The sequence below is a fragment of the Amphibalanus amphitrite genome, unplaced genomic scaffold (assembly GCF_019059575.1).
Source record: "Amphibalanus amphitrite isolate SeventyFive unplaced genomic scaffold, NRLGWU_Aamphi_draft 000450F_arrow, whole genome shotgun sequence".
Classification (NCBI taxonomy): domain Eukaryota; kingdom Metazoa; phylum Arthropoda; class Thecostraca; order Balanomorpha; family Balanidae; genus Amphibalanus; species Amphibalanus amphitrite.
In genome coordinates this window covers 238635-253786 of record NW_024881944.1, presented here as the reverse complement: position 1 = coordinate 253786, position 15152 = coordinate 238635, and the positions used below count along the sequence as shown (strand labels likewise).

Sequence of the window (15152 nt, the reverse complement as noted above, 5' to 3'; positions counted from 1 at the left end):
ACCGCTCAAATAATCACCCCGAATGGGTGTGTTCCTGTAAAAGAAGCTGCCCTCGCCCCGTTTGTATGGGTGGGATGACCGCCAGTCCGGAGGGGGAGATGAATTATCAATAGTGAGGATCGGCAGGCCTCAGTATGAAAAGAGGATCGCGCCACTCGACTCGACTGCTTTTAGCGTTCAGAATCCACTTTATTTCTTTTAGGTCAGTCAGCCCTTAGACATTGTTTAATTCACTGAGCCTGCCTTTCCGATACCGATGTGTCTCCGTCGGCTGTTGACGTGCGCCCTGGAGATCAAATCAGCCGCCTCGGACGTTTACAGCGGTGGCCAATGTTGTCACGGATAAACGTGATGTGACACGCTTGTTTATGGCCAGATGGTCGCTCGCTATCCAGTTGTGTTCGCCTCTATGGCAGCCCGGCCCAGCACGGGCACGAGCGCAGGGTTGTAAAGGGACCCTATCCTGCAGCCTGCCTGTCGTTAACTTTAGGACGCTCAGGACGGCAGCTGAGGCACGGTGTTTGGTTAATTCGTACGCGAGGCGCCCAGTTTGTGTTATTTTATCGAGACACTTATGTTGCCCAGTTTGGTTAGTTCACTGGCGCATCTTTGAACATCCGACATCAGTATGCAATAAGCAATGATCTGGGTAGAAAAAGCCGACGATTGCCGCTTTGGCTGGTCTGACTTCATAGGTGGTCTGTGCACGTGTCCATCGACGCTAAATGCTGCGCTATTTCCAGAACAAATTTTCAAAATTAATTAAATGCTAGAACCAACGACACATTCACGCGGCTCAATATCTTCCGACTGGACTATCACACCGACTATCAATCCCAATCACACCGCATTAGCCACCTTAATGTCACAAAAGGAACATGAGGTCGTACTATATATACGGCCTTGGCACCGGTAGTACCCCTATTACCGGTGGACAGAGAGCCTATGCGACGGTAACTCAATACACCCACCCGTCCGTCACAAGCACATCAGTTCTTGGAAGGACCGCACGCGCAGTCTGAGTCTCCCTGGGGATGTCTTCCTGGAAATAGAAAACGTTGTTATGGTTCGTGTTCCTCATAAGTGGTAGGGCTAATAGGTATCATGAGGATGCCGTCGGTAATTTGCTCATTCGACCACATTCATTGACTGGCGATAGACACCAGGACACGATCCTTACCAAGTCCCCCTTTATCTATAGCAATTCAGAACTCGCGCGGCCCATCACCTCCACGAAAACCTCGAATCGTTTCGCTCCTGTTGCGCTCGTGTCATTGTAATTCTGACAGACCGACGCACGATCTGCCACAGAGCCGATTGTTGCCATGAATTCCCGGCCGTTGTGATCGGCGCCGTATGGCACAGGCCCGCTTTACGACATTGGCCTCCATAACGTGCCGCCGGCGAAATGGGAGAGATCGGGAAAAGTCGACAGCTTCAGCCGGGTCCGCGGTTCGAATGCCGGCCCGCTCGTGGCCAAGTTGACACGTCGGTCGTCACACTGGTGTGCAGACGAGCCGGGGGAGCGCTCGACGAAATCGACACTGCCAGTCGGGTCATCGTCGGCGACACGAAGCCCCCCCCCCCCCCTCCCCCCGACGGGTCACGGGAGCGAGACGACGTAGGACGATCCGCCAAAGACGGTCGTGTGGGCAGGATAAAGTCCTGTGCATTGATGTAAGGCTTCAGATGACGCAAGAGATGCGCTCAGCTTTTCATGGAAGCGTATCTGTTGTAAGGCGTCTAGCTATACGTGTTGAATTAGATTTAGAGCCGTGTGCGGTTGATGACGTTAGATGCATCATGGGCTGAAAGCAGCCATAATCTGCTGTCTATGCGCTGATGAGGGATTTCTGCCACTGTGAATGTATTTTTAAGCGTCGTGGGAAGCATCACGTGTTGGGCGGTTATAGCTATATAAGTGTGGAATCCAGGGCTTGAATACCATGCCAGACGGCGTGTCATATTACGGTTTCCTAGAAACTCTGTCCATCATAATTCATGAGCACTGCGCAACGTGATTATTTAGAAACAAAAATGACAAACTGTGCTGACTAGTAGATACATACATTCAGTTTATTTACAAACACATCGTGCACATGGGGCAGCTCAATGTCTCGGCGCCAACATCGGTTATCACAGTTTGCACATCTATCAGTCCCCGGCCGGCCTGCGCAGAGTCGGTCACACTGAGTTGGACTGCCCGCCCGATGGCCCGTGGCCACCCGAGGTCTTTGGCACGGGCACGGGTGCCCCAGGAACTCACGCACACGCGAGACGGCGACATCGAACAAAGATACCATATAAACACTGCACTGTAGCTACACATACACAGCGATTTCGGGCGACATGGTCCGCCCAGCATACACAACAGTATCCGGCTTGTACTGGTCAAATACGGGGCAGATAGAGGTAATCTGCAGACATTAGCGCGGGAGATTGCTTTCCTTGGCCCGCTGCCGCGCGCAACACAGCTGCGCGCCGGTTCACGGTCATTGCACGTTACGATATAGAAGCTCGATTGGTCCGGTCGAACAGTAAACGAACCTGGGGAGTAAACCCAGTCACAATAAAGGCGGTCCATGCCATCAGCACTATCCTCACCACTTTGAGGAACGGCCATTGACTACTCTCTCGAAGCCATCACCGTCACTATTCCATAATTCCCACTCTAGTGGGAGGTGCGGGTCCGATCACTCCTAAAGGTCCTTCTTTCTGAAATGCCACCTCAGTCGTTTTCAGTTCCTCCTCGCGCTCTCCCGTGACACCTCTTTTGACGGGTGAGAGATACACCCGAAGTCCGCGTGGACCTTTTAGTTCGGCTCCCGCTGAGTTCAGAGGTGCTGACTCCACACAGAGGCGCTCAGTTTATAATTGATCGCTCGCCGATCGACCACTGCCCGGCCGAGTGACTAGTGAGAACGTGTGTCCGAAGAGAGTGGAAAAAGACGGCACAGAACGACGCTGCAGGCTTGATACTTTTGCGGTAAGAGCGGAGATCTTTGTGTTTGTTCAGCCAACTGTTCGGAAATGAACTCCGCAATGCCATCACGGATAAACCAGGGAGCTGAACCACAGTTTCTGAACCGCGCACTAGGTTCTTCACCAAGTCAATTGCTCGAATAATGCCTCTCGGGGCCGCGCACAGCTTGCCACAAGCTCTTACAATACAGCGAGTTGAGCCACTTCTGGACGCACTGAAGAGGCAATAAATACGCGTATGCTCGCCACGTGACACGCAGACTGTTCAGATCGGTCCGCGGAAGGGCGCTGTGTCAAGAGTGCTCGAACGGCTGGAGTTCCTCCGGAAGTGGGTCTATTGTTTGAACTCCAGGAGAGCCAGGGGTGGGTGGTGGTGCTCTCGGTTCTCTTTTTCAGAACTGAGTCGAGAGGCGCGCCTCCGCCATATTGATGACCGTCTCCTGGCTGGCGGAACAGGACGTTCGGCTCATAAAGGTCTCCATGTCCGAAGAGTCCTGGAACGGAACAGGCACCGGTCAGGTCAGCCACAGCCCACGGGTCGGGTATCGTATCGCGAGGTTAAAACGAATGGCACTGTATGTACACAACTAAACAAATGGATCCAACTAAATATGGTGTGACTTTTTAGGCCTAGCTTTCATATAAGGGTAATATGTTCAAGAAACTTAAACGCAACATTGTAATCGTAAGCTGATAGTCTTATAAATGCAAAGCTGATTACCTACATGCTCTCCTACTTATGATTACTTAGTCATAACGCCATGCTCGCTTTTAAAGTCGCTTGAATCAGTAAGTATAGAGTGGAAACCGTATATAAATTTAAAAGCTGGATACTGGCAAGATATCCGGTGCTTAACGATTACATTGAGAGAGAAAGAGGTGCAATACTTCTCAATGATAAACATTTTGCATTAAATGTTAACTTGCCGCGATCTAGCATGAGTAAGAAGTAAGATCAAGCAGCAAGTCTCATTGCCCAGAAGGCGCACATACGCATTCACGAGACACACACACACACATACGCACACCACACGCATTCCACTCAGAAAACAGCTCACTCATCGCCCGCTGACCGCTCATGAGATCTGTAGTGGGCATGAGAAACAGCGCATCCATCCACATCTCCCATTTATCACACTCAGACCACACGTCATGCAAATGAAACCCGTTACACTCCGTCAGCACGCAGTTTTGAGCGGGGCGTGAGGGCGCTCTACTCTACCTCCTAGCATGCTGGTGGCAGGCATCACTTATACCGAGCTCTCCCGGTGCTCCAGGTGGGGCAGAAACGGCGAGATTTCATCGTGCGCCGGCATGGCCGGCAGTGCGCCGGGCTGGCCGCAGTTGGCCAGTTTCTGCGTCAGGCATGGCACGGATGTGTACTGCGCGTCTCCCCGTAGTTGCTGTAATGTTGGTATCAGCGAGTCAGTGGCAGCGAATAGTGTTAAAACGGACCGTTTCTCATAGCATGGGACAGGCGTGGCGTAACGACCGTTCGGAGCAGCCGTCCATGGCTTATAGCGTCCGCGGGCTGCGCACTCAACGCGGTAGAGCGTACAATGTTTATGCCGGGAAGTGTCCATACATCTCGTAGTTTAGGTGATATTTCATGCGCCGCAGACACCTCAAGATCATTGCCAGTGAAATTATCACCACGGTCAGCTCGAAACGTGCGAGTCTGGTCAGCATAAACACCAATTTCACGGACACGCGTGGCGGAGCCTGCTGTGTGAAGACTTCACTCTCACAGCTCTCCTCTTAGCTTACCACTCTAATCTCACCACCGTTCTTGTCTCTTATCTCACAGTTTTACTCACCATATCATCCGGAGGTCGGCGAGTGTACTGCGGCTGGCTCTTTAGGCTGCCGAGGGTGCTGCACGGAGAGTGATAACCGCTGGAGTATCCACGCGACTGCGAGCGCAGCGTGCGAGGCGTCGGGTTACTAAGGCGCTCGATCATGTGCTTCTCCTCGGGATCCATGAACTCTGAAAATAGCAAACGGTCGTTGTCAGGTTAAATGGGCCTAAAGGGATGCCGTTAAGTGTGTGTAGAACGCTTATTGTTGCCATTAAGAGTAACTTATGTTCGCAGTGAATTTGTTTTTAATCTAGTGGACTTCGAATGTAGGTGAGAAGAGCACAAAATAACTGTTCAAACGTGCCTCATTCTCGATGTCTAGGAGATTGCATTTTTTCATTTTCTTTAAAGCATTTCATTTGCCGCGGGCCATTAGCCCTGCTCGTCTGGGCCACTGTAATTCCAGCGTGCGATTTCCGGCCGCGACCTCTCTCACCCAACTCAGGTTTCTCGGCGAGCCAATTTCAGGAGCCGGCCACTCTGGGTCGCTCTGCATGCACGGGACTTCACGGCGCCGGAGGCTTTTCGGCCGGTCGGGTGGCTCCGCGCGCCGCACAATGGACCCAATCCCGTAAATCATGTCACCAAGTCGTAGAGCGCTCGCGGACGAGCGGCCCGAAATGCCGAGATCACGTCACGACCTCCGGATGGCGGCACGAGACTCGACCGATCGACGGAGCTGAGGATCTTGTTCTCCCCTCCCCCTCCGATTCTCCCGTGCCCCGTGAACTCACCGGTAGGGACGATGTCGGGATTTTGCTGTTTCTCCTTGAGATCCAAGCTCTGTGAGCCGCTCAGACCGGTGTTGAGCTGAGTTACCGACGGGCAACTCTTCTGGAAAGATAGGGTATTTGTGAGCCACGTGGTGGAGCGATAGGGCTTCTTCCAAGACGCTGGACTCAGTAGGCTGAAGCATGATAAGCCGATGATAAGCCACTCAGGATGGGTGTCGGATATTTTGATCGCAAATTGCATTACACATCAGAAAAGGCAGAAGCTTTCAACAAAATCAGGCTTCTGGATTTTCTATATACCTATTTTATTTACAAACTCATAACCTGATTGTCGGACTTCACACTCTGATTTGGTAGCCTGATTGTCAGAGCACAAACCATCAGTAAAATAATACCTACGTCCTACAGCATGCGCAACTCTCACAGGACTTTGTAATCCTCGCTCATGCTTTTGCAAACGTTCATGGATTTCAGCTCTGGCGAGCAAGTTGATATAACGTTAACTTAGGCTGAAAATAGCAGACAGCTGCTCTTTTTGGTCACCACGACCGTTTTCTATCCCCCACGAATTTAATGACACAGCTTCCACCAATCCACCATACCATGACCTGGGACAAACGAGCTCATCTCCCCCATTCTCCCAATCCGGTCACTATTACTCCAGCGCCCACGGCGGCTGCGGTCCCGCTCTGATGGCTCTCCGGAGACCCCAGCTCGGTGACCAATTTCGCACGGGGCCACGGAAGGGAGCTTCGTCAGCGGGCAGAAGGCGCACCTCCCAAACGAGGCCCCGGGGATGGGGAGGGGCGCGCGCCGACAGCAGAATCACGTTAGCTGATGAGGGCGGGCAGCGGTGGGGGTGAGGGGTAGTGCAGGAGGCGGGTCCATTCCGGCCGCAGTTGGGGGCTGGCCTAATTTACCCGGTTCCATGGGGAACGGCCGTACCGGACCGGGCCGGCGCGGCGGTGTGCCAGCGAGAGACAATGCGCAAAATGGACAGACACAGTGCGCTAGCATGCCATACTTCCGTACCTTCACATATTTACGTTTGTTTGCCTGCTATACATATTCTAGATCTCGTGACTGCAACGATCATATCGCTCCGTCGTAAAATCTCAGCTCATGCCTCAGCCAATGAAAGGATAAGCAAGACGGTATGTCTCAATGTTCACGAAAGCTCACTTTTACAGCCTGTCCTACCCTACCCTGACCGCCTGTCTCTACTGAATGTAGTGCACTCGCCGTCATCGTCATCCGTCACTCCCATTCTCACCTTTCGCCGCGAGCCGGTGCACGTGCGGATGACGACCACGATGACGATGGCACTGAGCACGAGCACGCCAACGATGCCGATCAGGATACCCAGGATGGGCGTCATCCGGAACCCGGACTGCTCCTCCGGGTCGGCTATAACGGAGCGGAGAATACAGGGTTAGAGAAAGTAGACGTGATGGGCTAACTGAACCGGGAAGGTACACGACACACAGAAGTATTGGAGGAGGTGGGCGGAAGGTTAGCTGCATTAGGATCTATCGCATGCGAATCCAGACCTCTCAAAGGATATGTCTGAGCTGAGCTCAAATTGGTTTGATTTCTTTGATGTGGATGTGAATCTCTTGGATCTCTTGGAGCTCAGATCCTTCGCATCATAGCTTCATCATACAGGAGGACCACCGCCACATACATCGCCATCATACATCATGTAGGACCACCGCTCGGACTTAAGCGGTGGTCCGAGCCCAGGTGCCGTATTATTTTACTGGTTATACTCTTTGTCTGGTGATCGACGTCTTAGTATCGGCTATTTTGACGTGAATCACCACATAATCTACCATTGAAACCGATTGTGCTACTATTGACAGCTCCCGATTGATTTAGTGAACATACAGAAGTCACGCTATCGTCATCGCACCAGCAACAAACTGTTTAACGATGTCCATAACAAACCACCGCACGTATTGCACTGTTGGCGGCTGCTCATCTGTCCGGTGAATACCGATACCATCGTACGTATTATTCATCGTTACTAGTTCGTGATAGCTATTACTGGCAGTAATGGGTACTGCAGGTGTTGGCCGATGCTGAGCCATCGCAGCGCCGTAAATGATGGCTCATGACTCCCATCTGGTTGGCGTTCGCAGACGATACGATGGGCAAAACATCCTGGCTCGGCTGCCACAGTGGCGCCAACAGTAACACCTCTGACCCGGCCCTGAGAGTTTTAACAGGCCGGGCCGGCCCGCCCGACACCTCTGACCCAGCCCTGAGAGTCTTGACGGGCCGGACCGGCTCTGACCCAGCCCTGAGAGTCCTAACAGGCCGGGCCGGCCCGGCCGACACATCTGACCCAGCCCTGAGAGGCCTGACAGGCCGGTCTGCCCGTCGGGCCTCTTGGCGATCAACCCTCCCTTCGCTCTCTGCCCCCCCCCGCTCTCTGTGCCCTGGGGCCCATCCCGGGACACCCCAGGTCCGACCCATACCTGTGTCAGGAGCAGTGATCCCCTGCGCCACTTCCTCCGGCGTCTGTGCGTAGGAGATGTACCGATCCGAGCGGCCCTTGGCGTTAGACGCGAACACAGTAAGGCGGTACCGAGAGCCCGGCTTCAGTCCCGTCAGAGAGAAGCTGAAACAAACAGCCCCCGTCAGAGACACGCGGAAATATAAAACGCCTTCATCGAGAGGCGAGAGGTCAGTGGGGAGTTGATTGATACGCTGCGCACAGTCTGCCGGGCGCTGGGAAAACGAGGCATAACGTCATTTAGAAGTGAAACGTAAGGCTTTCCCGTCCGTCAGAAATCACTGCAGCACCACAACGCATTGTAAAGAGGGGGGGGGGGGGATCGGATATAAATTTCCGTGGAAATCCTACTGTGTATTAGGAAAGACTGAGATCATTAGCTGTCAAATGATCGCACATTTTACCATTCTTGAATTGTATGGCTGTTAGATGTAGGCATTGTGAGTGTAACCGTAACAAGACCTAATTATTGAGGTAATTATCGGTCACTCAAGCAGTCTGACAATCAGGCTACTGCGAAGAGCTAATAGACAACAATAACGAGCCGGGCAATGAAGTGTGGACTAAGGCATGCTAAACATTTGTTTGTCTCCCCATATCTCACATATCTTGTATTCCGGGGTAAATAACAAGCGTTTCACTCGTACAAGCTGTGTCGCTGAAAACGATGAAATAAAGACGCCCATTAATCACCCCTGATTGCAGCCTAGGCGCGCATCGTTATAGAGACAAAAGGCGTATGTCTGTTATGCATACCACAATAGTCGCCTAACAAGCTACTGTTTGCTGGTGTTACACGGTAATTCTGCTCTACCCACGCATTCACCAGACAAGGGAAGGGTGTATGAAGCTAGGAGAACACCAGGCGATACCGCCAGTCTATTCAGCGGCAGCGGCAGCGGCATGCGTGCCATTAATCTCGCCTTTGTGGTTGAAACACACCGACACGCCATTATGGTCACTTAACCCGGCAGTTGCTGGGGTATTTCGCCACCCACCGTCTGCTGGGGGGGGGGGGCGTTAAACGCCCCCAGCCGATAACTCGAGAACCAATAGGCGCAGCGAAACGCACGAGGCGGCAAACGAAAGAACGCGACGAGACGCTTCAGATGAGTACTTTAAAGTTGAATTTTGAGGTCACAGGTCAGGTCAAGGTCAGGTCAAACACCTGAAATCGGGTTTTCAGTAGCATGGACTTCAGGACTTCGCAATGGGCGCCTCTCGTCATAAACTCTGTCAAAACGGTGCACAATCCATCATATAAGGCCTACAAGAGTGTCAGCTCCATGCAGGGGTCAGTCAAGCATAGGTCAGGGTCAAGGTCAGGTCAACCGGGCAGGCACATATCCCCGAAAATAAACACTGATATTCGCAGCCTGTGACACATGTTTTATGGGTAATTTGGGGCGTAGAACACGATGGTGACATTCATTTTATCATATGTGTACGTGTTTGGCTAAAAAAGTTCAATTTAAGAAATTCATGTATCATGGTCGTGAAGTAGTCACGAGAAATTGCCAAGATTCAGTTCAAGATTTTGGAAAATGCGGAACGATAATCAATAATCGAAGATAGCCATTTGATTCTCCATGGTATTGGCAGTCTAATAGCGTTTACGGCATGTCTATATGTCTATTCTGTGATTTTATATGATTTTTTGAACATATGCCGTTTTTGGTCGAAAACTCAGAAATCATGACGTCACTAAAACCTCGATATCTCAAAAATTTTCCGACCGATTTTTTTGAAACTTTGTCACAATAAACTTCAATCAATTCCCTACAGGTACCCAAAATTTGGCGCGCCTGCGGCGCGCCGTTTTTGTGCTATGTCCCGGCGAAAAAAGTGGGGGCGTTTAACGCCCCCCCCCCCAGCAACTCGCGGGTTAATCACTGCGTGGGCAAGGTGGTTAAATGCCTTCTCAGGCGTCAATGAACCAAGTACCTAGTTATGTTAACCAATGACTGAAAACAAGTGATGTGATAGTGGACTCAGACCATCATCACAGTCTTGAGTCTGCCATGGAGCGACGCCCTATCCAATAACAACAACAGGAGCAGCAACAGCAGCAGCAACAACAACATAACCACATCCGTACCTGGGCCGGTCGGAGTCGCTGACGCCGGTGACTCGTTCCTCCGTGACGGCATCCTGTACCTCCAGTGAGAAGGTCTGCCGCAGACCGCCATCTTTGCCGGGCGCACAGTGGACCTGCAGGCTCTGAGATGTGCTGTTCACGACCGAACAGTTGCTCAGACCCTCCGGACGCTCTGTGGGCGAGACATGGGGAGTTGTGAGGTTAGGGGAGGGAGATGGGTTAGTGGGAAATGAGTGGATCAGGTTCCAGGGAGCTTTGAAGGCGCGGCTCACTGTTCATTGTTCGGTGAGACGAGGGGCAGGGGAGCAGGGAAGAGGACTTTGTTAAGACTAAAAAGCGACTCAAAATAAAAATGATCCTTACGTAGCAATGCTCAAATAGGAAAAAAGGTAACATATCGCAGGGAACAGCTCACCTTAAATATTTCACCATGTACATATGTATGTAACTGATAAAATAATTTAACAAGAAGGTGATGTAAATGTCGATGCAATTATTCCCATATTGTAGATGTTAATGTGCGAGATAGGTCAGATCGATTGTCGAACAACTCAGAACAATAACAAATGGCACTCCATTAACACATTACACTGTTTTGTAGCACATTCACCTTGAATTAAACCATTTAGAGTTAGCGTTGCGCCAGCGTAAACTCTGAATTCTCAACGGCACACGAATTTCACATCTGCATAATGCACACTTTGTTTGCGAATAATGGCGAGCACTCAGGACTAGGTCACGCATTCGCTCCTTCGATTGGAGTCTGGGTAGTGGGTAGGGCCCCGGTCGGCGGGTGGGGTCCATTTGTTTGGCCACTCGCCCGAGCGTGACAGCAGCGGTCACAGGGCGTGCCATCTGCGGGTACCGACCGGACTTCAATTAGAGCCCGGCCAGCTCCCCAGAGAAAGCAGCCAACCGCATTTCTCGGCAGAAAACTGCGCAGGAAAACGTACCCGGCGACCGCCATTACTGGGGAGAAGGGGTGATTGCATGCAATGCCATCGAAATGGAATTCTCATTGCTGGTACGGTGTTTTGATCTCATGGCACAAGAAACATTGTAATTGGGAACTCTGCTTCCGGAACATTGATTGCATTAATAACTGCGGGATTTAACAGTCAGATCTACGGACTCGACCTCCATGACCCGCCGGTATTGCTGTCTTGTGGGCTATGACTCTGAACTAAGGTGGCCTTGGTGAGGTATATGTAACCTCTTTGACCTAGAACGTGACTGAACTACCCATACATGACCTTTGTAACCACGCTGCGGATATGGTATCTGATCTGGTATCTGATCTGCGGTTATGACCTCTGGCCTGCGAGTGTGACCTCGCAGGTCGGAGGTGACCTCCGTGACCACTCTGGCCTCCGTGACCTCTCTGACTTGCTGGTGTGACCTCTGACCTGCGGGACCCCTAACATTTGGGTGTAACCTCTGACCTCCGTGACCTGAGATGCGCGACCCTCTGACCTCTGACCTGTGGTGTGACCTCTCTGACCTTCGTGACCTCTCTGACATGTAGTGTGGTCACGACCTGCGACGTGACCTGCGTACGTGACCTCTTTGAGCTCTGTGAGTGTGACCCATCTGGGCATGCATGACAACCTAACCTCTGGTTGCGACATCTCTGACCTCCGTGACCTCTCTGACCTCCGTGACCTCACTGACCTGCTGGCGTGATGTTAAAGACGCACGGCCGACTCTGCATGGCCAGGTCGTTCTCCGCCCAGCACAGCAGCTGGCCGTAGTCCAGCCGCGTGCGCGGAGTGTAGCGACATACACTCCAGTGACCGTCGCTCGACCAGCTCGACTCTGGGATGTCAATCATGCTACCTAAAAGCGGAGACAGGTCGTCAGAGGGTGAATGCCATGGGCAGGTCGGAGTCTAACGGGAAACAGGCTGACGTCCCGTCTTACGTAGGTGAGACGGGGATGGGTCAGTGTGTGCGGGAGGGGCCAGGTCTTCGAGAGCGGGTGGGAGTTAGGTTGACCTTGAAGGGGGTGGTAAGGGGATGGTGGGTGGTATAGTCCGTTGTCACACAGGGTCTGCTGAAGTATAGGCAGATTGGCATCAGAAGAGCTGCTCTGGCCGTCGTAAAAGGGCAAGGTTTTTGTCATTCATCTTGATAATAAGAAAATAGCGCTCTAGTTAGTTACTGCAGACAGCTAAGCTAACTAACTACAACATAAAACAGCAGTGAAAGTGGGCGAGGTCTGTCCGCACCGCGTCAGCTCCATAATAAACCCCAGCCCCCCTCTCTCTCTCCTCCCCGACCAATTCATTCCCCTCGTCTAGAGACCGCCTCTAATTGCAATACACGAACTGGCTCATGTCCAATGGCCCATCTAGCAAATTACAGGGCCGCGAATTATCCCGGCCGGACGGGTCGATCCCGCCTGGATCCCGCGTCCTTCGGCGGGCTGACTCATTCTTCTTCTGATCTGTCGCCCCATTCTGCCGGCTCTATCTGTACTCTCCTTGAGAGACCTTCCTCAAAACATTCGGCGGAGCGGAACGGGACGAGCGGAGGGGTCCAATAAAGACAGTGCCCCGACGGACCGAACCCACCTGTTGAGGTGTTGAACGCCCAAACGAACCGAAACGGGGCCGGTTCTGACGTCACACGACACGTGATATTGACCGTCTCGCCGCGGGAGACCGGGTAGTGAGTCACGTGGTCCGGCTGACAGGCAGGGGCGTCTGAGGGAGAGAAGTCACGTGGGGTTAGCTCATGTGCATTGTGCAATACAGCGCATTAGGGTTTAGGCTTTGATCGGACATACATGTATTGAGCGATATGTGGCGGAGACGATTGTTGATTGCATTCTGCAATCGATAAATGACAACATTGGCTACATCTAGGAACAAATTTATGAGAACTGCACAGATCAGTAGCTAGTCGGCCAGCTGATGACATTTTTGATAAACGGACTTGCAGAGATAAATGACATCATCGTCCCGTAGCTGATGTCATGTTCGAAAAGCACAAATGTTGCAGACAATAGGCTATTCAAGTTGCAACAATTTTTGCCGGCACATTTGTCATTTTCAGCTTGTTGATTGATGTTTTTCTCCGTTCAAGCGAGTTGTTAGTGCGAAGGTGGAATTAAGCATTATCGGATCGCCCACGTCGGATCTGCTATACTCCGATGTTCTGGCTTCTCGGATCATGAAGCCAGAACATCTTCTCATCGTGGGAGGAAAAAAAAACGTAAACACAAGCCCACTTGCAGAGCTGCTGCGATGTTGCGATGTATAGGTACTGGTTTTGCATAGAGATATAAGTTTTGCATAGAACATACATGTTCGTAGAATGGTGTGGAATTTTTGTTCGATAGGTTTGACGACATATATTTGAAGGCGCTTGCTTATTTGTAAGCACTCTCATATGTAGCCAAGTATGCAATACCTATTCCAGATAGCATCACTGCGCTTATTCTTATGTAATCAAATACGTGCACCATGTGCAGGCCCTCTCTTTCAAATAAATATTGCAATCTCTAGTTTTACGACATCTGCATGTTTTCTTCCAATGTCGCTTTCTAGCTATTGCCTGGCATCTGTTGAAGCAACATGCGGATGTAGGTACCGTTACCATTTGTATGACAGTCGCTTGGCCGGCAGTGTTTCTTCGATGTCAATGCAATCTATTCTCCATAGCAACATCATCAGCTGACGTCATCACAACATTAGTGCTAATAATCGCCTATTTAAACAAATAATCAAAACAAAATTCATGTCCGTTTGAGTAGAAGACACATCTCGCATCCGCAGAAACATGCCTTGACCGCGATCCGTTGTAAGCGTATGCTGAGCCTCAATAACGGCGAGTTTTATTCCAAGAACAAACCACACTAATGCATAATCGCATAGAGATCAGCATCAATGTGATCGGATATTAGCCCTAAGCTGACGCGCCAAGTTTCCTCGATGACAGTCACATCCTGTCATAACTCGACATAGCTGGCATACGTCTTGACATATCAATTAGATTTTCTGTCGCCGTCCCATCGGCCAGTCGGTTTCAATTGTATTCGTTTGTCGGCTGCGCCGGAGCCTTTCCTATTCAGCGTGGGGCGCGGATACTAGCATGTCATCGCTAGAGAACCCTAACGCATTCCGAATACTAGTGCGCTCAGTGACGTGCAGCCTTAGTAGATGACAGTACAGCTGGAGCGGCTAGACTTGATTGTTGTAGGTTAGGCGGCATTTTTGATGACCCAGCTACGGGATAAGAGATCGGAAATCGGAGGTATTGAGCGACGACTCGACTGTCGACACTATCTATCACTTTATTCTGAGGATGCAACAGTCTTCCAGTACGCTGATGATACTCAATTGTTGGTGAGTGGCCCTTTAAACGACCTTAGAGGACTCATCTCGCGCTTGGAAGCGTCACTGGCGTCTCTCGACCATTGGTTCAGTGCAAATGCTCTAAAAGTAAACACTGCTAAAACTCAGCTCATGGCTTTCGGCAGTCGGCAAAATTTGAGAAGCATACCTGCTTTCACTGTTTCTTTTCGCGACACCAAACTAGTGCCATGCAAGCAGGTGGGCAACCTGGGCGTTATCTTCGACGGCACCCTGTCCTGGGACGCGCATGTGTCTGAGCTCAGTCGCCGGTGCACGGGTCTCCTAATTGGCCTCTCCCATGTCCGCCACTATCTCCCCGACGGTGTCACCAAGACACTAGTGGTGGCTCTCGTCATGTCACGGATCCAGTACTGTCTCTCCGTATTCGGTAATGGTAGCCAAAAGAACTTCGATCGCATTCAGAGAATTCTTAACTTTGCCGCTAGAGTCATTTTCGGTCGCCGTAAATTTGATCATGTCTCCCATCTCCGGGACCAACTCGGCTGGATGGCACCTAAAACAATGGCTGAATACCATACCCTTATCACGGCGCACAAGGCCATCCAGAGAGGTGAACCCGAGGAGATTGCGACCCTATTTTCCA

General features: G+C 51.3%; 1 protein-coding gene across 3 annotated transcripts in view; it reads right to left on the bottom strand.

Annotated features, from left to right (window-relative positions):
- Positions 1–2046: 2046 nt before the first annotated feature.
- The window catches only part of LOC122391698 (nephrin-like), an 88286-nt gene continuing 75180 nt past the window's right edge, over positions 2047–15152 (bottom strand). For 2 of the 3 annotated variants that reach the window (XM_043385882.1, XM_043385883.1), the window contains exons 11-19: positions 12764–12895; positions 11863–12027; positions 10192–10363; positions 8056–8198; positions 6849–6982; positions 5576–5675; positions 4800–4969; positions 4239–4385; positions 2047–3476 (exon numbers count right to left, since the gene is read on the bottom strand). In XM_043385882.1, the coding sequence (XP_043241817.1) occupies positions 3375–3476; positions 4239–4385; positions 4800–4969; positions 5576–5675; positions 6849–6982; positions 8056–8198; positions 10192–10363; positions 11863–12027; positions 12764–12895 (1265 nt within the window). In that variant the 3' untranslated portion in view covers positions 2047–3374. Of the gene's footprint in view, positions 3477–4204; positions 4386–4799; positions 4970–5575; positions 5676–6848; positions 6983–8055; positions 8199–10191; positions 10364–11862; positions 12028–12763; positions 12896–15152 lie in introns of all 3 variants that reach the window. The other variant, XM_043385884.1, reaches the window with a different exon arrangement.